The 25,917-nt window shown below is 44.1% G+C and overlaps 1 protein-coding gene across 1 annotated transcript in view; it reads right to left on the reverse strand.

The window, feature by feature from the left end:
* LYPLAL1 (lysophospholipase like 1) overlaps positions 1–25,917 on the reverse strand; it is a 125,044-nt gene that overhangs the window by 94,392 nt on the left and 4,735 nt on the right. The window contains exon 2 of the mRNA XM_082249467.1: positions 5,039–5,138. Coding sequence (XP_082105593.1) covers positions 5,039–5,138 — 100 coding nt within the window. The remainder of the gene's footprint in view (positions 1–5,038; positions 5,139–25,917) is intronic.

Consider the following 25,917-nt stretch of genomic DNA (forward strand, 5'->3'; position numbering starts at 1 on the left):
GTCCCTTCCAGGAGAAGGAGACGTGCGGACCTGCAGATGCGCTGCTAAACCTGGACTACAAAGCTGCCTAAAGAAATGAGTCTAACACAAACCAGCAGAACTCCAAGTTTATTTAAAGGAGAAGAGTCTTTTCTGCTTGAGTGTCTTCAGTTTTTTTGTTTCTTTGATCCTCTTTGCTTACCTTCATTTTTATCTAAATGAAAATATTTTCTACACTATTTTTCCAAATAGTCAATATAGTTTCTGGCATAGATGACAGTTTTTCGCAAACAAAATCTTGGACCAGAACACAGTAAACTCACAGGAAACATCTCAGCAAGGCTGCCTTTTCCAGTGAGTAACCACACAAATATGAACCAAATAAATATAGTAATCTCTGAACCATACATTAATTACCACATATTACTCCTAGAAGCAGCCACTCTAGTTCCTGTCGCAGGAAACAGGATAGGAGGAAAAGGTCTCCATGCATGGAAAGGCAAAATAAAATGTAAGTTTTTCCATGTAAACACCACCCCAATGGAAAATTCTTCCCTTGGAAGAGTAGGTGTATAGAAACAATTCTCTTTGTTACAATTCCAGATATGGTGATATCCCTGACAAAGGCATCTAAGCCGAAACGCGTCAGATATTACGGATGTTCTCTCTGTCCCAAAACTTGTGATCAAGCACGGAGAACAGAGAAATACATTCATATACAGTCACCATGTCACTATCTTCACTATGAATTCAACCCTTTATCACTTCTTCACACCAAAGGGCCTATAGCCCCACAAACTCACATGTGTATTGTTTTAAATGTACAATAAACTGTTTTATTTAAACATAAAACCATTCCCAGTTCATTGCCTAAAAAGTCCCATCCTCCTTTTGGTTTGAGGCACCAGAAAATCTTTGATCAGTGCTAACGAGTAAAGCCACCATAATAGGGCATTCCTTTTGTTGTGACTCAACCGAATCATAGTGTCCAAGGACTTTGGATCTTTGTTCCATTTGACAAGAATCTCCCTTTGTAAACGGAACCGCCTCGAAGGCGGACACCATCATACCCAAGTCCACAGAGAGGAGAGATTAATGGCCAACAGCAAACGAATCGCCCCCTGCAATTTTACAGCCTGTCCGGGGGAAGAAAAGCTCTCGCCGAAACGGAGTCCAGAGTCAGGCCCAGATAATCCAGTCTTAAGGATGGTACCAGGGCAGATTGTTTTAAATTGATGTTCTAACTAAACTCTTGCAGAGTCAGTACAGTAATTGTCAAGTCGCCCAACAGGGCTGAATGCGAGTCTGCTCTTAGGAGGAGATCGTCCAGGTACCCCAGTACCATAATCTCCCATTGTTGAAGCAATGCCAACACTGGAGCTAACCCTTTGGTGAAGACCCTGGGGGCAGAGGCGAGACTAAAGGTTAAAACCACAAATTGATAGTGCTCTTCTACAGCGAAGCGAAGAAAACACTGGTGTCCAGCGTAACTAGGGATGTGAAGATACGCGCCCTTGATATCTATGGAGGTCAAAAAGTCTCCTTGGTGTAGAGACGCTACTACCTGCGAATGGACTCCATTAGAAACTTCTGTACTCACACAAAGGGGTTCAGAGCCTTGAGGTCCAGGATTGGACATACTTTGCCTTTTTTCCTGGGCACAGCAAACAGGTTTGAATAGAACCCCTGAAAGCGTTCCCGAGAAGGATCACCCCTTGCGACAGCAGATCTTGTACAGCCTCTCGTAGATCCATTAACCGGGCTGGAGAAAGGCGTAGATTGGACGGGAAGAACCTGTCCGATGATCGAGACCACAATTCGATCTTGTAACCAGATCAGTTCGTGGACCCATTTGTCCTGAATCAAGGAAGTCCATGGTTCAGGAAAGAAGCGAAGATGTCCCCCCACCCCAGAAACGGGTGAGGACGTCCCTTCATGCAGACGAGGATTTGTCCGCAGATCCAGATTGGCTTGTTCTTGGCTTACCCGACCATGTCTTCTTGGAACCCCCAGAAGACCTGAATGGCTTAGCTCCTTTCTCCTGCGACCTGGAGGTACAAAAGGGTTGCCTATGAGCAGTAAATTAAGCCCCCCCCCCTTCTATTACGCGATGCCTTGCCCTTGGTGGATGGTCAAAGGCCCATAAGGCCTTTGATCAACTAATCCAGGGAGGATACAAACAACCTGTTCCCCATAAAGGGAAGGTCAGAAAGAGCCTTTTTGGAAGCCTGGTCTGCAGACCAGCTTTTTAGCCACACCATGCGTCTAATAGCAATCCCCACAGCAGACACTCTGGCTACCAGTGGAGCCGCATCCAGCGACGCATCACATATATACAGAAGGGCTTGGACCATTTGGTCCATTAGCTCTATCATGCCCAGTGAGAGCTCCTCCCATTTCCAAGTCCCCTTTCAGCAACTTCGCCCATTCTGTGATGGCCTGTGAAACCAGAATGATCACAAAGACCCGATTTAGTATCGAGCCCGCTAACACATGCAAATGGCGTGAGAGAGACTCAATCCCTCAATTCACGGGGTCTGTAAATACTGGGGACTCTTCCACCGGGACCACCGTAGACTGGTTTAGTCTGGAACTGGATGATCCACCTTTGGTGGCACGGTCCACCTAGTGGAAACCCGATCCGCTAAGGGGTAGCGCCTTTTAAAGCCCTTAGGCACCACTAACATTTGATGTGCCCCCATTGTTCATTAACCATGTTGTCAAAAAGTTCCAGGCAGGGAAAAACCTTGCCTGACTTCTGGGATTTGCGGGTGCCAAAAGACACCTGTGTCCCTGATGCTTTAGACACATCTGCCATTTTTAAGGTTTCCCCCACCAACACAATAAGTGCCTCCACCAGAGCACTTTCCCGATAGGCAGTCGACGAGGATACATCCTCCTCGCCGTCAGAATGCGAAGACGCAGATCAACCAGGATGGTATGCGTATGCGGCGGCCACATCTACCTCAGAATCTGAGGATCCAAGAGAGGCAGGGGAAGGCGCTTTTGGCTAGTGGCATTTTTTAAAACTAAATCCACTATGGACACCAGGTTTTCCAACACTGCTGTAAAAGCCGACAGGGGCTGCGACCTGGAGGGTCCCGCAACTGCACTGAGGGGGTCCATAGGCGAGATTTCATCCTGGGACTCGAGATTTCGTCCTGGGACTCCATAAACACTGAGTACAAAAAAAGCAGTGTCCCTTTAAGAAAAGTTGCAAAAAACGTGATCCGCACCGCTGCACCAGTGGTACCACAAGTCCCAGCCCTAACACAGCCTGCAACAGGGTGAGTGAGGAATATCTACAGGGACCCCCGGAACATGCCACCAAAATGGTCTGGAGGCTACAGGAATGTTCTGTGCAGAGAAATGATCTGATACAAGAAAAGAAAAAACTTGGGTCATGCCTAGAGCCCCTAGATTCTGCCTTGCTGTTCAGCGATCGTAGACTTTTAAGAAAATGGCCTCTCCATGCATTCCCATGGGGGAACTACCAAAACATGGCTGCCCATGCATTCCAATGAGAACTTTGACATTGATGCAGAGCAAAGAAAGACAGCAAAATGGTGGCCCGCATGGCGCGCCATGAGGTGTCCAGGACCCCCCGGGGAGGTCATCAGACAGTGGAATCGGGGGGGACTCCAAGAGGAGACCCCGCCAGGACAAAACTCCCCCCCCCTCAGAACCGCTGCAATACATCCGCCCCCAGAGGTAGGAACCTGCTTGGGGGGGGGGGGGGGGAGTAGGGAGAGACAGGCCTAACGGGGGCCTGGTATCACCAAGAGGCCAGGGGAACTGAGGGTCCAACTTTCCCAGGGAGGGAGCCCCAGTCTCTTCCTAGACAGCCAGAGAAATGGGGGGGACCCTTACTCACCATACCAATGGCATCAGGTGAGCGCCACTCTGAATAGACTACCTCTCCATCTAGGGTGGGGGTGCTGACGGCCAGGGGGTACACTGCGACTCAGGGCATTCCAGGTCATGTGTGTTTTACTCGCGGGCCAGCCCCGTCCATTGGGGCTCTGTCGTGGCGAGGCCTAGTGCTGGACTATAACCTGCTCACGCTCGCTGGCCAGGCTGGGAGACCTGAAGGATCTAGTATATACAGTCCGAAAACCCAGCTGGCTGTTGCTTGTAGTTCTCTCAGGAACACTAACTAAAAAAAATAAAGTCTTACAAAAAGGTTCCAAAAAAAAAAAAAAGAGCCAAGACCGAACTAGGTCCTACTCCTAAACTAGGCAGAAACAAACTGAAGGCTATAGCCGAGCCTGCAGGGACTGCCACATAGGCGTGGTAAAGCTTTTTCCTGCCTAGTGTCCTCCTCCTGTAGGGGGCAGCATAACCCAATGGTAAAGAAGAATATGGAGCTGTGTCTGTCAATGAACTATTGAGAAATAGAGATCTTGTGTTTCTGGATCTCTTTTCCTCTAGTGCATCCATTCCCCCCATAGTTAGAAAGAACTCCCTAGGAGCACACAACCCATTGATCACCCATGATGTTAAACCCTTCCCTGCCAGTGTCATTTATATAGTGACAGTGCATTTAAAAAAAAAAAAAATGAAAGGGAAGGTGTCAAAATAAAATAAAAAAGCAAAATAAATAAATAATTCAAGCACCCCTGTCCACCAATGTGTCTGAGCTATGAGGAGAGACAGAGGAGAGGGAGCCGTTGCTCTTGTGCACAACGTTGAATCAAGATTGGGCTCAAGTATAAGCCTAGGATCACACTGAGGGCAGGTTTGAAATCATGCAAGTTCAGCTGATTTCAAACCGGCATTTTCAGTTGAACTTTGGGGGCAATTTGACAGACATCTGTGTGAGTTCTTGCACAGATATCTATTGAAACCACTCCCTGAAGTCGGACAATGCCTTTTGCTGGCAATAGGCTCTGATTTGACATGTCAAATCGGCCCAATGTGAACATGGGCTAAAGTGGGGCTAAAGGGGGGATGGGAGGAGAACAGAACACAGAAGGATTTTTTTACCTTAATGCATAGAATAGGTATTAAATTAAAAAAAAAAAAAAAAAAAACTATGCTACAGCAAAATAAAACTCACCGGGCCGGAGCTGTTGGAAAAATGACTTTTATGTGCTTAAAGGCCAAATCTTTCTTCAAAACTTCCTGTATCCATGATCTGAGTCCCTGACCAGAATCACCTAAAGTAGGAAACGATAAAGTGCACGTATAAATATAAGGTAGCAGAGAATAGTAGAGGTCACATCAGTCTCACGCCTACCAAAGTCAATCAAATACACTAGGAGCAATTGCTGGTGAGAAAACCCAGAAGAAAACTATGCCTTTCAATCATCTATCTTTACCTGTCCATTTGGCAGGTAATACATTTTACACATACGTTCAGTCTCAGTCAAATCTCCATAACCCTTGGATACAAATCAGGTGTAAAATACTTCAAGCAGCTGAGACACCTTACCCACCTCTTCCTCTGTACAGTAAAGTTTGCTGTTGCAAAGGTAAGTGGTGTAGGGCTCTGGAATAGTTTTATCCACTAAGCTAATCAATCCACATATGCGTGTGTTGCATAATTTCTAAGTGAGTGCACACGGACAGACAAGATTGTATCAGTCTGGTTGAACTGTTTGAGCCCTACGCTTTGCTAATTCTTCTTTTTTGTGTCTGTATCCTTCAATCTTCTGTCATCAAGTCCGCCAGCAGCCTATATGCTGAACAACAAAAAGGAAGCCATGGCACCTGCACCAAGCCTGGTGTTGGCTGACTGGCTGGCTCTATACCTAGGTCTGGCGTTTACACATCGACAAACACTAGGGAAGGGAGGATCACATGCCTCAAGTCAGACAGGTTGGCCAGCTCTGAATTTCACAAAGATGTCTGTAATGTGAATTAAGGCTCGTTCAAGCCACAGCACAGTACAAGAAAGTGTTTCATGCTTTAGGGGAAAGTTGTTTGATAGCCCATTTAAATCAAATAGGCCGTTAAGCCATCTTAACACACAACAATCATACCCTGCAGCATTTCTGAAGCCAAACACAATGTAAGAGGCATATAAATGTGGATTCACAGAGCAATACCATACGTTGTGGCAATGCACATTGTAATGAACATTGCACTGTAAACAAGTCCTTACAATGTTAAATCGGAAGGGAAAAAACCTTTGCGTTAAATGATTTGAGTTAAAGTTGCTCTTTAAATACCAATCAAACCCTAAAACAGCTGTAGTTGGTACTTTTAAAAAAAAAAAAAATTAAAAAAACAACCTGGAAAGGATATGAGCTAAACAAACTTTTGTTTATTGTGAGTTTAGTAAATTGCAAAAATATGCACTTGCACAAAGAAAAAAAAAAAACCCCAAAACCAAAGAGGAGCCACTCTGGTGCCAACCCCCGGCCTCTAACTAACATAATAAAACTCAGAATATACGATTCCCCTTGCATGAGACAATATCATACACAAAGATAAATTAAAAATGTAATTTAAAAACCAGCAACAGGGGAGTGTTTCTGATTTGGGGGATTAGTCAATGAGAGGGTCTATTTCTCTTTTCTGGGAAATTACAGCTTGCCAGATCATTTTAAACATATACAAAGAGATTACCCTAGAATTTAAAGCATTTGTACTAATCACAGTCAGAGAGAAAATGACAAATTCTTGAAACTTACATTTAAATCTTTGAGGGGGCGAAAACGTGTTTGGCTGTCCAACGCAATAAAAAGCTGCAGGATTCCTAATTACAAAATGACTCACATGGGCTGCAATTTTTTTTTTTTTTTTTTTCATTAGCTTTAAAGTAAACCTGGAGGCTGCCATCGATGACCCCTTCTGAAAATGTTAGTTTTCAGAATGTCAAGCTCACCACATTGCTTGCAGTCGCAGACAAAGTATGCAGATAAGGGCTTCTGACTTTTCTCAAAGAGTCTAGATCTGTATGCATCTTCCAGGTGAGTGATTTAAAGTACTATTATACAGGATTTATTTAGCGCTAACAGTTTGTGCAGCGCTTTACAACATGAGGGCAGACAGTACAGTTACGATACAATTCAATACAGGAGAAATAAGAGGGCCCTGCTCATTAGAGCTTACAGTGCCTTGAAAAAGTCTTCATAACCCATTGACATTTTCCACATTTTTTCACACTACAACCAAAATTGTAAGTGTATTTATTGGGATTTTATCTGATAGGCCAACAAAAAGTGGCACATAACTGTCAAGTGGAAGGAAAATGATAAATTGTTTTCAAAATGTTTTACAAATAAATATGTAAAAAGTGTGGCGTGCATTTGTATTCAGCCCGTCTGAGTCAATAATTTGTAGAATCACCTTTCACTGCAATTACAACTGCAGGTCTTTTTGAGGATGTCTCTACCAGCTTTGCACATCTAGAGTGAAATTTTTGCGCATCCTTCCTTGCAAAATAGCTCAAGCTTTGTCAGATTAAAATTGTTGTTCGCAGACGCTCTCCATTCAAAGTCTTGCCATGGATTCTTAATTCGATTTAGGTCTGAACTTTGACTGGATCCTTCTAACACATGAATATGATTTGACCTAAACCAGGCATGTCCAACCTGCGGCCCAGAGCCGCAGGCAATTCGGCCCAACGGCCGCGGAACTCCAGACAGTCTCCCGCAGTGTTGCCATTCGCTCGTTAATTTCCAGGCTGCCCGTAAATGCCCGTTACGGGCAGCGGTGCCCGTAAAAAAGATGGTTGACGGGCCGACATTGTAAGTGCGCATGCGCCGTTTCAGATGCCTGCTTGTACAAGCACGGCCGGGCAGGCGCATGCGCAATAGCGCCATTTTTAAATGAAATGCACTCAATCGTTTTCGGTGGCGCCTCACCGCCACAGCAGAGGAGGAGGACTGGCTCGTAGCGAGGAAGACAGACACTCATCTGAGTGAGGGGGACAATATTGCAGCCATAAAGGAAGCAGAGGTCGGAGGACACAGTGATGTGCCTGTGGAGGGGTGAAAAGGGGACAGCACAGGAGGACCCTGATGTCTAGAGGTAAGGGGGACATAGGAGGAAACTACCATGTCTATGCAGCCTCTGACCAGCTCCTGTACCATGATCGCAGCCTCTGACCAGCTCTTGTACCATGACCGCAGCCTCTGACCAGCTCTTGTACCATGACCGCAGCCTCTGACCAGCTCTTGTACCATGACCGCAGCCTCTGACCAGCTCTTGTACCATGACCGCAGCCTCTGACCAGCTCTTGTACCATGACCGCAGCCTCTGACCAGCTCTTGTACCATGACAGCAGCCTCTGACCAGCTCTTGTACCATGACAGCAGCCTCTGACCAGCTCTTGTACCATGACCCCAGCCTCTGACCAGCTCTTGTACCATGACCCCAGCCTCTGACCAGCTCTTGTACCATGACCGCAGCCTCTGACCAGCTCTTGTACCATGACAGCAGCCTCTGACCAGCTCGTTTACCATAACCGCAGCCTCTGACCAGCTCGTTTACCATAACCGCAGCCTCCGACCAGCACCTTTACCATGACCGCAGCCTCTGACCAGCTCCTGTGCCATGACCGCAGCCTCTGACCAGCTCTTGTACCATGACCGCGGTCTCTGACCAGCTCCTGTACCATGACCGCAGCCTCTGACCAGCTCAATGACCAGCTCCTGTACCATGACCGCAGTCTGACCATCTCCTGTACCATGACCGCAGTCTCTGACCATCTCCTGTACCATGACCGCAGTCTCTGACCATCTCCTGTACCATGACCGCAGTCTCTGACCATCTCAACAATTATCAAATCACTGAAGTGGTCATGGTGGTTAGAGTGTTCCTCTGTATACTGATTCCATTTCATTTGATCATCCTCTAGTTGTGTTAAATTAGTGCGAGGGGGGGGGGGGCGGCGGCGTTTTATTACTTATATACCTTAACTATAGTACATATATATATGCGGCCCGAAAAAAATTCTCTACACTCAATGTGGGCCAGAGAAGCCAAAAGGTTGTACACCCATGACCTAAACCATTCCATTGTAGCTCTGGCTGTATGTTTAGGGTCGTCCTGCTGGAAGGTGAACCTACACCCCAGTCTTTTGCAGACTAACAAGTTTTCTTCTAAGATTGCCCTGTATTTTGCTCCATCTATCTTCCCATCAACTCTGAGCAGCTTCCCTGTCCCTGCTGAAGAAAAGCATTTCCACCACATGATGCTGCTACCACCATGTGGAAATTGGCACATCAATTACAGAGACAGAGACCATCTCATCTGACCAGAGCACCTTCTTCCACATGTTTGCTGTGTCCCCCACATGGCTTTCCACAAACTGCAAACAGGACTTCTTATGGCTTTCTTACAATGGCTTTCTTCTTGCCACTCTTCCATAAAGGGCAGATTTGTGGAGTGTACGACTAATAGTTGTCCTGTGGACAGATTCTCCCACCTGAGCTGTGGATCTCTGTAGCTCCTCCAGAGTTACCATGGACCCCTTAGCTGCTTCTCTGATTAATGCTCCCCCTGCCCGGCCTGTCAGTTTAGGTGGACGGCCATGTCTTGGTAAATTTGCAGTTGTTCCATACTCTTTCCATTTTCAGATGATGGATTGAACAGTGCTATGTGAGATGTTCAAAGCTTAGGATATTTTTTTTTTTTTAAAAACCCATCCCTGCTTTAAACTTCTCCAGAACTTTATCCCTGACCTGTCTGTTGTGTTCCCTGGCCTTCATGATGTTGTTTGATCACCAAGGTTCTCTAACAAACCTCTGAGGACTTCACAGAACAGCTGTGTTTATACTGAGATTAAATTACACACTGGTGGACTCTATTTACCAATTAGGTGACTTCTAAAGGCAATTGGTTCCATTAGATTTTAGTTAGGGGTATCAGAATAAAGGGGGCTGAATACAAATACATGCCACACTTTTCAGATATGCATTTGTAAAAATTATGAAAACTATTAATCGTTTTCCTTCCACTTCGCAATTATGTGCCACTTTGTGTTGGTCCATCATATAAAATCCCAATAAAATACATTTACATTTTTGGTTGTAACATGACAAAATGTGGAAAACTTTAAAGGGTATGAATACTTTTTCAAGGCACTATACAATCTAGGAGATTAAAACCAGTAAATCAGCATAACAGCAAGGCAATTGGCATCTTCAGAGGTTCAGAAAAGTCCTAATTTTCTTTATAATGTTTAGAATAGAGAATGATACAAAAAGTACAGGAAAATCACCAAAATGCTAACCCTAATTAGGAAAACACTTTAGCTGGAGTAAAGTGAGAATGTTCACATTCACCCTAAAGTGGTTTTAAAGCCTAAACGTTTTTTAAGTTAAAGGGAAACTCCAGTAAAAAATGAAATTTTTCCTATTATTAGTATGTTAACTATCTTTATATTTGATATTCTTCATTTTCTGGCTAGCGGTTTGTGTAGCTTAGAAATGCTTATCTAAACTAGACAATGAGCTTTTTCCTGTTCTCCTTCGACAACGCTATCTCTCTTTATCTGAATTTGTGAAGCTATCTTTCATTTCCTGAAAAGGTTGTCGGTCTTTCTTAGACAGGCATGCCTAGACCTGCTCAGCCCCACCCCTCCTATCCTTCACCATGATCTCCTCCTGTCTTCATAGCCTTGTGTAGGCTAGCAGCCTCTCCAACAAGCAGCTTGCTATGGGGGCACCTGAGCCGAGCTGCAGCTCTGTGTGTCCATTCAGACACGGAGCTGCCATTCTGCCACACCCACTCACTCACTCTCCCGATTGGCTGACTGTGATTGACAGCGACGGGAGCCAATCATGAAGGAGAGTCCCGGACAGCCGAGGGACTCGTGGACCTCGCTGGACAGAGATGGGGCTAAGGTAAGCATTAGAGGGTGCTGGAGAGGCTGCTGCACACAGAAGGGTCTTTATCTTAATGCATAGAATTAAGATAAAAACTTCTGACTTTACACCTCTTTACACATGAATTCGCTGCAGCCTGCACCTTTAAGAATAAAACAGTTCCCACTGTGCATACTTTGCCTAATGTTTTTTCAGCAGCTCTTAATATATATGTTCATATTTGCTTGTTCCAAATAGGCTTGTGACGGTATCAGATTTTCATGCTGCGATTAATTGATTAAGGTTTTGCCACGGTATACGGTATTATCACGGTATTCTATTATTAAATTTAAATTATTAAATTTCCACCTCACTTCAATTTCATTGCTGAATTTAGGGGCTTTGGTTCACTTATGCACATTATTATATAGTCAGTCAGTACAGACTCTGAACCAGGCCTAAAATAGGTCATCAAGCAGTGTCTGGCCTAACTGGTGATAACTGGTCCTGGCGCTCGGCTCCGATCCGATGGCCTGGTCATTAAGAGGGCAAATCCTTGTGGTCAAGAAGTGGTTAAACCTGAAGGAGGTGTTGTTTATAAATTACTTTACTATCGCTTTAGGCCTGGTTCACATGTATGCGGGTTGGTGGTTCACTTGTATGCGGGTTGGCGGTTCACATGTATGCGGGTTGGGGGCCCACATTTGCACAGGCATAGCAGCCCATTGATGTGAATGGGCTTGAGCTGCTATGCCTGCGTTTTCAGCTGAAATACAGAATTTAAAAAAATGCAGTGGCCATGAAATCCATCCTTCTTTTGCACCATGCGACTTACCTGCCTTTGCTGCACACGCAAACTGTTTTTAAATGCCGTGCCCACGTTTACAAAAAATGCAGAAAGCTTGCCAGAGCAGGAACTGCAGGTTAGTCGCATGGTGCAAAAGCAGGATGGATTTCAAGGCCACTGAATTTTAAAAAAATGCTGCATGCACCTTTTTTCTGCGGAAAATGAGGGCATAGCAGCCCGTTCAAATCAATGGGCTGCTATGCCTGTGCAAATGTGGGCCGCCAACCCGCATACATGTGAACCGCCAACCCGCATACATGTGAACCACCAACCCGCATACATGTGAACCAGGCCTAAAGCAATAGTAAAGTCATTAATAGATAAAAACACCGGTCCTCCTGCAGGTTTAACCACTTCTGGATCGCAAGGATTTGCCCCTTTAAAGACCAGGCCATCGGATCAGAGCGCCAGGACCAGTCATCACCAGGTAGGCCAGACACTGCTTGATGGCTATATAATAATGTAATGTGGGCTGCTATGCGTGTGTGTGTATGTGTATGTATGTATGTGTATATATATATATATATATATATATATATATATATATATATATATATATATATATATTAGAGCTGCACGATTCTGGCCAAAATGAGAATCACGATTTTTTAGCTTGGAATAAAGATCACGATTCTCTCACGATTCTCTGTGTAACAAAAAAAAAAAAAATTGGGATAACTTTACTGTTACGTTTTTTTTTTTTTTTTTTTATTCATTAAAGTCTATTAATTGCGTTTGAAAGACTGCTGCGCAAATACAGTGTGACATAAAATATTACAACAATCGCCATTTTTTTTCTGTAGGGTCTCTGCTAAAAAATATATATAAAATGTTTGGGGTTCTAAGTACTTTTCTAGCAAAAAAAAACCGATTTTAACTTGCAAGCAACAAGTGTCAGAGAAAGATCCAGTCTTTAAGAGGTTAAACTTCCTTTCTCCCTGGCAGAGGGAAGGAAAAGATACAAATGTAATCATTTTTGTTTATAGTTACTGGGAGAGCTGTGTGAGTGAATGAGTCATCCAGCTTACTGAAATGTATCAATTCACAAGTCAGACCCAGGAGCAGAGAAACTCGGTATTTTAAAAATGCCACAATAACAATACCGTGGCTATGCAATACCGCGATATATCGAATTACCGAAAACCGGCATATGTCTAGTTCCAAAAAATATTATTTAGCAAGTGCACCCATCAGCATTTATCCACGCAGGGATTACATTATGGTGGCTCAAAACAAGGGAATGCATACAGCTGCCAGCGGGAGGCCCATAGACTGCACCACAGGTCACTGGCTCCAAGCACCCTCCATTGGACACCTCAGTCACTATTAGTCAAGAGTTTTAAAGAGCTCTCTTTTTTCTGCCTACTTGTGTTTTTTTGATGAGCAATCAGAGACTTTGATGGTTTTCTTCAGCTCTTTTTGTAACTCTGCCAAAAGCTGTGCCACATTGCTGTCTTTACAATGTAGATTTGGCAAATTAAAATTTGCAAAACCCTTTAAAAGCCTTCCCTACAGTATGCTCAAAAAGGATACAAAAAAAAAAAAAAGACTGATAGACTGGGTTGCAAATTGAATAGTGCTTGTGCGTTAACTACTTAACCCCTGGAAGATTTTACCCCCTTCCTGACCAGGCCCTATTTTGCGATTCGGCACTCCGTGACTTTAAAAGGACAATTGCGCGGTCGTGCGACGCTGTACCCAAATGAAATGGACGTCCTCTTTTTCCCCACAAACAGAGCTTTCTTTTGGTGGTATTTGATCACCTGTGCGATTTTTACTTTTTGCGCTATAAACAAAAAAAGAGCAACAATTTTGAAAAAACAACAATATTTTTCACATTTTTTTTATATGAAATTCCCAAGAAAAAAAAAGAAATGTAAAAATCAAAATTTAACATTTTAGGCCAATTTGTTTTGTTTGGTAAAAAAAAAAAAAAATTGCAATAAGCGTATTTTGATTGGTTTGCGCAAAAGTTATTGCATTTACTAAGGGAAAGATTGTCATTTTTTTTATTTTTTTTAAACGAGTAATGGCGGCGATCTGCGATTTTTTTTTGCGGGACTGCGACATTGCGGTGACAGATGGGACCCTTGACTGACATTTTTGACACTTTTGGGGGTACCAGTGACATTACTACAGTAATCAGTGCTATTCATATGCACTGTTACTGTAAAAATGACACTGGCAGGGAAGGGGTTAACTTTATTAGTGATCAAGGGGTTAAGTGTGTCCCTAGGGGCGTGCTTCTAACTGTAAAGGGGTGTGGCTAGTGATGTAACCAGAGACATACGATCCTACATAGCAGGATCGTATGATCTCTGCAGTTAGATCAGGCAGAATGACAGGCGGCTTTGTTTACATTAGCCGTCTGCCTTTCTCCCATTGAACCGGGAGATTGTGAGTGACCAGCGGACATGTCAGGGAATGAGTGGGGGCAGGAGCACGCCTCCGGGGGCACGTGCGCTCGCCCCCTAGAGGCTATCAGGCGAGCGACGTAGTACTACGTCACTTTGCCTGTACGGGGCTGACCGCCGCAGTAAATAGTCGTGCGCAGGTCGGCAAGTGGTTAAAGTATAATTTTTTTTTTAGTTTTGGATAGAGTGGAGAGGGATGTCTGTGTCCCCATTAAGGAGATTCACCCTCTCCATCGGTCCTGTTTACCATGATCATTAAAAGTAAAAGGAAGAGAAATTACCCAAATTTTGGGTTGACCCCAGAAAAGTAAAAGACCGGAAATCTTCCAATGATTACACTAGTTCTGATGACCAGGGTGGTCCCCAAGGAATTCCATTGATTTACAAGTAAAAAACTAAAATAATGTGGTTGCATAAGTGTGCACACACTCTTATAACTGGGAATGTAGCTGTGCTCAGAATTAGGCAATCACATTCAAACTCATGTTAAATCAGAGTCAGTACACAGCTTCCATCATGTAAAGTTCACATCCTTTTCTTAGTCACATCCTACAGCAAAGGCCATGGTCCGCAGAGACCTTCCAAAGCATCATGGGGATCTCACTGTTAAAAGGTATTAGTCAGGAGAAGGGTACAAAATAATTTTCAAGGCATCAGATATACCAAGGAACACAGTGAAGACAGTCATTATCAAGTGGAGAAAATATGGCACAACAGGGACATTACCAAGAACTGGACATCCCTCCAAAATTAATGAAAAGACAAGAAGAAAACTGGTCAGGGAGGCTGCCAAGAGGCAACAATAAAGGAGATGCGGTAATATCTGGCAAGTGTTGTCACATGTACCACACTGCCAGTAATCTCCCATATTCTTCATAAGTCTGGACTATGGGGTAGAGTGGCAAGACAGAAGCCTTTTCTTACGAAGAAAAACATCCAAGCCCAGCTAAATTTAGCAAAAACACATGTAGTCTCCCAAAAGCATGTGGGAAAATGTGTTAGGGTCTGATGAAACCAAGGTTGAACTTTTTGGCCATAATTCCAAAAGATATGTTTGGCGCAAAAGCAACACTGCACATCACCAAAGGAACACCATACCCACAATGAAGCATGGTGGTGGCAACATCATGCTCTGGGTCTGTTTTTCTTCAGCTAGAACAGGGGCCTTAGTCAAGGTCGAGGGAATTATGAACAGTTTCAAATACTAGTCAATATTGTCAAAAAACTTCAGGCTTCTGCTAGAAAGCAAACATGAAGAGGAACTTCATCTTTTAGCATGACAACGACCCAAAGCATACATCCAAATCAACAAAGGAATGGCTTCACCAGAAGAAGATTAAAGTTTTAGAATGGCCCAGCCAAAGCCCAGACCTGAATCTGACTGAAAATCTGTGGGGTGTGATCTGAAGAGGGCTGTGCATAGGAGATGCCCTCGCAACCTGACAGATTTGGAGTGTTTTTGCAAGAGTGGGCAAATATTGCCAAGTCAATGCTGATAGACTCATACCCAAAGAGACAGTGCTGTAAAAAAAATAAAAAGGTGCTTCAACAAAGTATTAGTTTAAGGGTGTGCAGTGCACACTTATGCAACCATTTTCATTTTTTTATTTTTACTTCCCTCCACCTAAAAGATTTCAGTTTGTTGTTCAACTGAGTTGTACAGTTTATAGGTCACATTAAAAGATGGAAAAAGTTCTGACATGATTTATCCTTGTCTCATTTTTGTACATTTCAGAAATCTGACATTTTACCAGGGGTGTGTAGACCTTTTATATACACCAAGTATATACACACATACTGTACTGACATTCTGAAGCAGACTGGGCTGCAGGGCATTATTCCAACATGATAACGACCCCAAACACACCTCCAAGACAACCACTGCCTTGCTAAAGAAGCTGAGGGTAAAGGTGATGGACTTGCCAAGCCTGTCTCCACACCTAAACCCTATTGAGCATCTGTGCGGCATCCTCAAATGGAAGGTGGGGGAGCGCAACGTCTCTCCGTGATGTAGTCATGGAGGAGTGGAAGAGGACTCCTGTGGCAACCTGTGAAGCTCTGGTGAACTCCATGCCCAAGAGGGTTAAGGCAATGCTGGAGAATAATGGTGGCCACACAAAATATTGACACTTTGGAACCAATTTGGACATGTTCACTTAGGGATGTACTCACTTTTGTTGCCAGCGGTTTATACATTAATGGCTGTGTGTTGAGTTATTTTGAGGGGACAGCAAATTTACACTGTTATACAAGCTGTACACTCACTACTTTACATTGTAGCAAAGTGTAATTTCTTCAGTGTTGTCACATGAAAAGATATAATAAAATATTTACAAAAATCACTTTTGTGAGATACTGTTATGTTATCCCGAGTAGATACCCAACACGTCATGCAATAAAATTGTGTACGCCTGTGGAATGGCGCCAAACTACGATACGATGAATAATGTGGCTGTGCGGATAGAGCCTTGCACATACGTGTCGAATGCAAACGAAAGAAGATTTTGAAGGGAGAAAACCTTGCCATTTATGCAAGTGTGGGTATTTTGGAGGACAGGTGTGTGTGGGGGGGGGGGGGGTTTGGGATATGTGACAATGTTTGATGTTACGCCCTAAATATGGGTGTAACAACACGCATGGTTAGAAAGATGGTAATTTCGGGAAATAGCTACAACAGTGGCACATGCAGCAATTAGTGTTTGGCGAATGGTTCAGCCTGAGCATGAGTATGGGCCGAACATTGACTGTTCGCCATTCAGAGAACACCCGAACAGTCGGAGCATTCGACTGTCTGTTTGGCCCGCAAAACGCCCCACAATGCACTGCGTGCCGCACAGTGCATTGGAAGCCCTGATTGGCTGAAGCAATGAAGGATTTGCCCAATTTGAGCACAGAACACTGTCAGAGCCATAACTGGAAAAAGGAATGAGGACTCATGGCCCAATCATGGCTCATTGTTTATAGACCCATCCCACACTATAAAAGGTTCCTTCGCAAAAGCAGCCATTTGCAGTGTGATATTGGAGTGGAGATCGATAGAACAGGGCTCTGTTGATTGCTACGAGCGAGTTAGTGTGCCATTGTGATTCTATTGTGAGTGTACAATGTTAGTGCAGTGCGAGTATAGTACGACTATTCATACCGTAGTGTCAGTTTAGTGTGTCAGAGCAGGTTACCTGCAGTATATTGAAGTGTGTCAGTGTAGAGTGTCAGTGCACTTTTACTGCAGTATACTGAAGTGCATCAGTGCACTTTTACTGCAGTATACTGAAGTGCATCAGTGCATTTTTACTGCAGTATATTGAAGTGCATCAGAGCACTTTTACTGCAGTATATAGTAGTATCAGTGGAGTGTGTCTGTATAGTGAGTATGCAAGCTAAAGTGCATGAAACACCACTTTCCATTGATTAAAGTGCACCTAGGTACACATTTTCCTGTCTCTATTACATTTTGGGAACAAGCACAATCATGTCTGGGAGGCCAACGACGAGAGGTAGACATTCCATTGGCACTGTGAGGAAGCAGCATCTGTGTCCACAGGCAAAGGTGGACGTGGTCTGTCCTCAGACAAGGCACCATTTTCTGTTTTTAGTGATGCGGCCTGTGCTATCTAGCCACAGCATGCAGAGGAGTTGGTGGCCTGGCTTACAAAACCACTCATCCTCTGTCACCCAAGCAGAGAATACTGTGCAGTCTACCGCAGCCTTTTCTGCCTCCTGTCCACAGCTACTCCTGCCATAACCCCAGCATCATGCATGGTGGAGTCAGTTGAGTTATTTGAACACAGCGTCAGCCACTTGCTCCTTGACGATGCACAGGCATTGCTTGATTCTGATGTTGGTTCAAACTCTGAGGTTGAGGAAGGTAGGATCATGAGCCTACAAAAAGAGGGGAGAACACTGGTAAAGAACAAATTGGGAGTCATGTTCCCCCAGCCTCAGCGTATTGCCAAGTTGGCTCCAGTGATGAGGATGGAGGGGGTGATTAGGTCACTGATGTGACTTGGGTCCTTGATAGAGCAGAGGAGGAAAGTGAGGCACAATCCCAACGAGGCAGCCATCATGGAAGAAGAGAGCCAGCCACCCTATTCCATCACATTGTGGAGCTGTTATCTTCTGGCCCACTGCCCACAGTTTAGTTGTTTGAGCCTTTTTTAGCACATGTGCAGCTGATCGTACAGTTGCAATTTGCAAACTTTGCCTCAAGAAGATCAGGCGTGGCAAAAACACCAGCCCAATTGGCACCACATGCTTGACAAGGCATTTAGCCTCGCACCACTCAGCTCTTTGACAAGAGAACCTGAAAGCCACACAAAAGGGATGCAATTATTCTCCTCTTAACCTTTCAGGTCTACCCCTGCTATATCTCATGACCTCTCAGAAGCCTCCACTGACAGGGATGATGGCATAGCGAAGGGCTAAAAGGAGTTGCTGACAATTTTTTCTCTATAGGGTGAAGATCCTCTTCAACTACGTCTAGTTTTACCTAAAAAGAAAAGTTGTGGTTGAAGTACAATTCTGTCACAGTCCGTGTACTAGAAAGCAACAAACAGCCATCCACACAAATTCACATGAATGTTTAGAAGATCTGCCATCCATAAAGTCTGCCCGTTCAAACTGTTTCATTGGCATGACTAATTCCAGATTAATCACGGGTCAGAAAGTGACAGGCTGCAACAGATGTAACATAATGCTCACATCAAAAATGTTTCATGCTTAATAAGAAAACAAACTTGTGAAGTTAAAATGATTGGAGCGTTGGCCGTTGGTCAGTGACTCACAAGCAGTTCCCCATAATGGCAAGCGAATGACCTCATGCCCATTAGTGGCGCCTAACTCGTTAACACAGGAATTACTGTACGTTATGACTGTCGTCTGTGCGAGGTACGCAGGGCATGGGGTCTTTAAAGTGCAAGACTGCAAAACATAAGCGGTAATTTAGCTTTACAGAATAGCCAACCAAGTCGAACATGATCCATGGAAAAAGACGCACCCTGCATGTTTTAAAGGTGACCATTTGAGTGCAGATTTTTGCTAATTACCATTTTCTGAAAAGTATGGTTATTTTCTGATAACTGTATAGTATTGTGATAGTATTTGGTCTATTGATTCTTTTTTTTTTTTTCACATGCCTTGATGTATTTTTCTAAATGTATACCAAGTTATGCACCAAAAACACCAGTTAAAAGAATTGGTACAATCTACAGCAACAATCGCCAACCAGTGGTCCGTGGACCACTGACAGCCCATGAGAACATTTTGGTGGTCCCCAGCAGTTCTGCAGCAAATTAATGTTGTAGTGGATGTATACCGCCCAATGTTGTTTCCAGAGTTGTTCTTAATGTGCGTGATAGTCAATAGTGTTAGAGAGCTGGAGCATTGTGTGTATAAGGCATGTAAAAGTTGGTGGCAACCTATATTTTAATCTCTGCCTACCTGGTTGCGACTCCTGCAAAGTTAGAGGATAAGTTAAAAAAAAAAAAAAAAAAAAAAAACAACAACATGCAAGTAAAGTTAAACAAAAAAAAACATTTTACATGTTCCCAAAGGTGATACTTGCCCGCCCATCAGATCCAGCATTGTCCTGCTGAGATCCTCTTCATTTCTGCACCCCCACTTGGTCCCTCACCGCCATCTTCTTGCACAACGTCATCGGGAAGCTGCCAGCAATTCTGGGTTCAGCCGGTAGCTCTCCCAATCTCATAGTGCTAGACCTGCCCCCCCTTCTCCTTTCTCAATGAAGGACTATGCCTCCTGGAATATGTGACCTACGTATCTCAGAACGCACAGGGGGCAGAGCACACGCCATTGGCCTCGCCGCTCCATGACATGCATGGGGTGGGGGGGGGTGGTCAGAAGTTTTTCCACAAAAAGGAAAAAAAATAAAAAGATGAATACAATTTTTTTTTAAATCACTAATTGAACAGCAGAGTAGGAGGGGGGGGGGGGGGGGCGGGTATTAAAAACTTTGGGTAAAGATCTACTTTAAATAGTAATATTTCAGAATTCCAGTCTGCACATGGCATTGGTAAAGAGAGAAAGCGTGGTTTGTTTATTGATGGAGTTGGCTTCATCTACACCGGGGGAAAAATTACTGATACCAATAAAAATTGTAGGCATAATTAAAAACACTATAGTTTTAAACGGGCTTTAAATTTTGCTTTGATAGACCACCCACTCCACCCACAGGTGGCTTTCTCTTGGCCCGCAGGAGCCTTGAGAAAAAGGCCTGCCCCTTGTAACTCAATACCAAGTATTTCAGCAGAATCTGGCAGCTGGCACGGGGAAAGTATATTCAGCAGAAGGGATGTGCTTCGTAGGAGTAACAGCACATTGGGCAATTAAATAATTACCAGCTATATCCTTCTGCACCTCTGCTGCCTCCCAGCATGCTCAACTGTCATATTCTGCCAACCCTATATTACAGCGGGGAAAATAATTATTTGATTCCCTGCAGATTTTGTAAGTTTGCCCACTTACAAAGAAATTAAGAGTCTATATAATTTTTAGCATAGGTGTATTTTAAATGAGAGACAGAATATCAACCAAAAATCTATAAAAAAAAAAAAAAAAAACAGGATACAAATGTTATAAATCAGTGTTTCTCAAACTGTGTACCGTAGGAGAATTGCAGATGTGCCGTGGGAATTCAGTGGCGTCGGGAGGGGGGCTCTCATAGTCAGTGGCGTCGGGAGGGGGATGACCCGTGCTACAGCCCCGAGTGGGCCCCCAAAAAGCCCCGGGTCTTGTAGTGCTAATTTTACATTAGCCCTGAGTCCAGGGTGGCAGGTATCGTCGCACTGGTTGCTAGGATCACCTGCTGCCTGGCGTTTAGCAAACCATTGACTTCATGACGTCACAAGAAGAGAGCGAGGCAAGGCGCCAGCATTCAGAGCAGGGGAGGATTTAAATTCCTCCGCCGCTCTGCGCCTAGTGACTCAATTTTGGCTCTAGCTCCACCCACCTCCCTCTTCTCCAGCACAGCGTGGCTCAGAGCCTGAGCCTGTGGGAAGGGAGCACGAGCACCGCACATCAGAGGAGCCTGTCCAGTGTCCACCTGCACCAACCTGAGGTGGTCTGTGTGAAGTGCTGCTGGGGAAGGAGGAGTTAACAACACTTGTCTCAACTTTGCCCCATGCTGCCCACTACTATGTGGGGGGTCATGTCCAGGCTTTGAGATAGGCTGTAAAATCTATAGAATGTGTGAGATAAGATTACAGAAAGTGCTGATGGTAATAGAATGAAATATTTTTAGGATTTGATTTTCAGACTATCTGTATGTATATGTACTGACACAGGTGTCAGGAGCATTATTTGAATGGAGAGGGGCCCTCAGTACACCTGGATGCCAAGGTGTGAGCATACCCCATCAGCACCCATAAGGAAAAACAAATAGGTACTTCACCACAAAAATTGCTAAATTTGTGTGCCGCTGAAATTTTTAGATCTTTTTGGTGCACCGCAAGAAAAAAATAAAATAAAAAAGTTTGAGAAACACGGTTATAAAGTTGAGCTGCAGTTCAGTAAGTAAATATGTATTTGATTCCCAAGCAAAACAGGACTTGGTACTTGGTGGGGAAACCCTTGTTTCAAGCACAGAGGTAAGATGTTTACTTGTAGTTGGTTACCCGGTTTGCACACATCTCAGGAAGGATCCTTAACGTTTCTTGGCTTTTGCTAGGCAACTCAAAGTTTTAGCTCCCTCAAAGTTTCTATAGGATTAAGGCAGGCCTCGACAAACCCCGGGCGCCAGGTCGCATTTGCGACTAGAATTAGCGACCTGGCGCCTGGGGGGCCCTGCAGGAGGTGTCCTGTCCCTTTTGCGCCCCCACCTTCTTTCCCGAGTGCACGGACTTCCACGCCGTCCATAAATTGAGGCCCCGGCTTTTAGGCCTTCTTCTGTTAGATGAGAGGCTAGGGGGACTGGTGCCCTCTTGTGGTGGCCGGGAGTAATGCATGTTCTCAATGCCTTCCTTCTCATCTGCTCTTTGGAAGGAGATGGGAAGTTTTTGCAGGCTTCATCTCTCTGTCCAGTTACCTTTGCTTAAAGGTAAGTGGAGAGGGAGTGTGGTTATTATTAATTTATTTTTTAAATTTAAAAAAAAATAAATACATTTTTACTTTTTTTTTTAATTATTAAAAAAAAAAACTAATAAAAATTTTTTTTTTTTTTCAATTCTTATTAAAATTTTTATATAATATATATATCTTTTTTTTTTTTGCCTCATCGCCGTGCCACAGCCGAAGGCCCCTTTCACACGGGCTGTCTGATCGGGTCCACCTGTCAGTTTTTCAGACAGACCTGATCGGACCCTTCATTCTCCTCTATGGAGAGTTGATCGGATCAGATGGCATCAGATGGAAAGAGACAGACAGTCTGTTTCCATCCAATTGCGCTATAGAGGAGAGTGGGGTTCTAGTCGTATTTATGTGTAAATTTAGTATCCGTTTTATTAAATAAAGCTTGGTTGTTAGCTTAAAAAAAAAAAAAAACTGGCTCCTAACTTTTTTAGCTGGCTCCTAGATTTCAGGCAAATTTGTCAAGCCCTGGATTAAGGTCTGGAGACTGGCTGGGCCACGCCATGACCCTAATGTGCTTCTTATTGAGCCACTCCTTTGTTGCCCTGGCAGTATGTTTTGGTTCATTGTCATGCTAGAAGACCCATGCTCGACCCATCTTCAATGTCTTGGCTGAGGGAAGAAGGTTCTCATCCAAGATTTTGCAATACATGGCCCCGTCCATTAGCCCCTCAATGCGGCAAAGTCGACCTGTACCATGACGAGTCGAGATAAGAGCTCAATTTTGGTCTCATCTGACCAAATCACTTTCTCCCAATCCTTCTCTGAATCATTTAGCTGTTCATTGGCAGACTTCAGACAGACCTGTTCAAGTGCCTTCTTGAGGAGGTGGACTTTGCGGGCAGTGCAGGAATTCAATCCATGGCAGCGTATTGTGTTACCAAAATGGTTTGTTTGCTGGCTGCGGTCCCAACCGCCTTGAGATCATTCACAAGCTCCTCCTGTGTAGTTCTGGGCTGATCCCTCACTTTTCTCATGATTATCTTTACCACATGAGGCAAAATTTTGCATGGAGCTTCAGACCGAGGTTCATTAATGTTTTTTTTTTTGTATTTTTTCCATTTGCGAATAATTGCTCCAACAGTTGTCTCCTTCTCACCAAGCTTGTTGTTGATGGTCTTGTAGCCCATTCCAGCCTTATGCAGGTCTACAATCTTGTCTCTGATGTCCTTTGACAGCTCTTTGGTTTTGCCCATGAAGGTGGGTTTAAATGGAAGAAAGATTCTGTGGACAGGTGTCTTTTACACACATAATGAGTTGTCATTAGGAGCACCTTCTTAAGGCCCCTTTCACCCTTGTGGACCGTTCAGATCCGCCTGTCAGTTTTTCAGGCAGATCTGAATGGATGCCCCATGCACCTCTATGGGGCATCGGATGTCAGGGGAGACATGTCCGCTGACATCCGATCCGATCCTGTCCGTCAAATCTGGATGGATGGAAACCCTATTTTCCATCTGTCTGGTGAATCGAATGGAATCGGATGAGAAAGGACAGGCGGTCCATTCTCATCTGATTCCCCCATAGAGAAGAGGGGACCTGACAGCTCTGTATCCGCACACAGCGCAGAGACAGAGCTGCCATCCGCCTGCTCAGCGGGGGAATCGGCGGATCGATCCCCACTGAGAAAAACATAGTCTGCCGACAGAGCGGCAAGTGTGAAAGGGGCCTTAAATTGACAGGACCAAATGGAATGACCCCAAACTTCTCCCAATTTTCTCATTGCCCACTAGTCTCACTAAAGGCCCATAAACACGATAGCAAGTTCAGAAGAAAAATCCTGTACGACAAACGATCGGCCGATTATATGATTTTTAAGATAATGATTTTTAAAGCCAATTCCGACAAAACCTTAAAGTGCAAGCTAGAACATTTTTATCATAAGTGAACACAACGTCCGATTTTCATTTAATCAGTACAGTTTTTGTCTGAAAAAAAAAAAAAAAAAACGTACAAGCAAGACTACGCATGCTCGGAAACTAAAGAATACATTACAAAACAATTCAACCATACATCACTTCAGAAGTTGAATTCTGTTGTACGAGAATTTTCATAAGTTGAGTAACCTCTTCATTTTTGATATAAGACTAGTATGCAAAAAAAAACAGACGGTTATTCGTCTGATAATCTCATCATATGTACTAGACTTAAGTTTACACCTCTAGCTACACGCAGTGCTGCCACTAGATGAACAACAATCACAACCAACAGCATCATAATGAGTGCGTTCAGTCGAACATATACTGACACTATGGGGAAAGCAGACAGCAGGCCATGGAATTTAGAGACAGAACAATACAGGATCAGGGGGTGGAGGGAAGTGCAAACCGGGAAATGGACAGCTTGATAATAAGGGATGACCTGCTGATAATTGAGGATTGACAGTGGCATACCACATGGAGATCTGCTTTTTCTCTGGAGGATGCTGTCAGATGGTGCTGCTGGCAGTGATAACATTAGAGGTTCCCCTGTGTACTTCAAAGCATGCCTATGATTGTGCTCCCTAAAATTATAACATAGAGCAGAAATATGTATGAGAGTTTTAAAAGTGCAGGTTTTTTAGAATTCTGAAAAAGACACTGCAGATAGATTTCAATAAGGTTTTTCTATGTTTAATAAGAATTAATGCTGAGATCTGTAGCATATGAAAAGCTGCAGCTTTTCTAAAGTTGAGTTAGATGAGCTGAGAGCAGATACTGGCAACCAAGATTACTTAGATGGCTATAGTCCTGATACACTGTACAGCTGTTTGCAGTTTCCTAAACAAACATATAGGTTATCTAAGGCTGCATTCACATGTCAGCGTATGGATCGCGGGCAGAATCGCCGCGATTCCGCCCGCGATCCGGAAATCATTGCAAATCGCGGGACGCCTGTGCGTTGCCCGTGATTTGCAATAGCACCCCAAACGCTGAGCGATGTTGCCGCGATTTCCGCCTGCCGAATCGCGGTAACATCGCGCAAAAAAAAAAATCACCGGACGCAATACGCTCCAAAGAAGCTCTTGTTCTTTTTTGGGCGTAATGCGTCCCGCGATTTTTTTTTGCGCGATGTTACCGCAATTCGGCAGGCGGAAATCGCGGCAACATCGCATAGCGTTTGGAGTGCCATTGCAAATCACGGGAAACGCACAGGCGTCCCGCGATTTGCAATGATTTCCGGATCGCGGGCGGAATCGCGGCGATTCTGCCCGCGATCCATACGCTGACATGTGAATGCAGCCTAAGTCTAGTATAGTAGCAGGAGTACTGTAAGTATGTGGACTAAGACTGCCAGAGTTTTGACTTCACTGTATTTAAAGCAGTAATAAACCCCAAAGCAAACATTCATTATATTGCAGCTTACCAATTCTTAGACGCAATAGCTGCATTAGTATTCTTTTATAGGCTTTCTTTTATTTTCACCTGGTAGTCCAGCCAGTAGGTATGTTTTTTTTTTTTTTTTTTTTTTTTTAAACCTCCCTTGGGGTATGATTATTTCAGATTTTAGGTGCTGAAAGCGGTACCATTATTTTGCACAGAAATCTGTTCTGTACATTTTTAAAAACTCACCTTCCCCTGTTATCCCCCGCCATCCTCCCGCTGTGTGCTCGGCCGATGCCGGCACCTGTCTTCCGGTTCCCTTCCCTGCGAGCGTTGCGACGCAGGGGGGTGGAACTGGCGGCAATTTCAAAAATGTAAATGCACTAAATGACATGATATAAAGTTGTGATCCTAAGGGATTACACTGTATCATGCCATTTCACCACAGGATTTCACCTGGTGACTTTTCCAGTTCTTTGTGCCTGGAAAATTGAGAACCACCATAGTGTCCAAAAAGCGTTCTTTTTGCGCAAAAGCGC

The sequence above is a fragment of the Pelophylax lessonae genome (assembly GCF_965119305.1).
Source record: "Pelophylax lessonae genome assembly, chromosome: 3".
In the NCBI taxonomy this organism is placed as follows: Eukaryota; Metazoa; Chordata; class Amphibia; order Anura; family Ranidae; genus Pelophylax; species Pelophylax lessonae.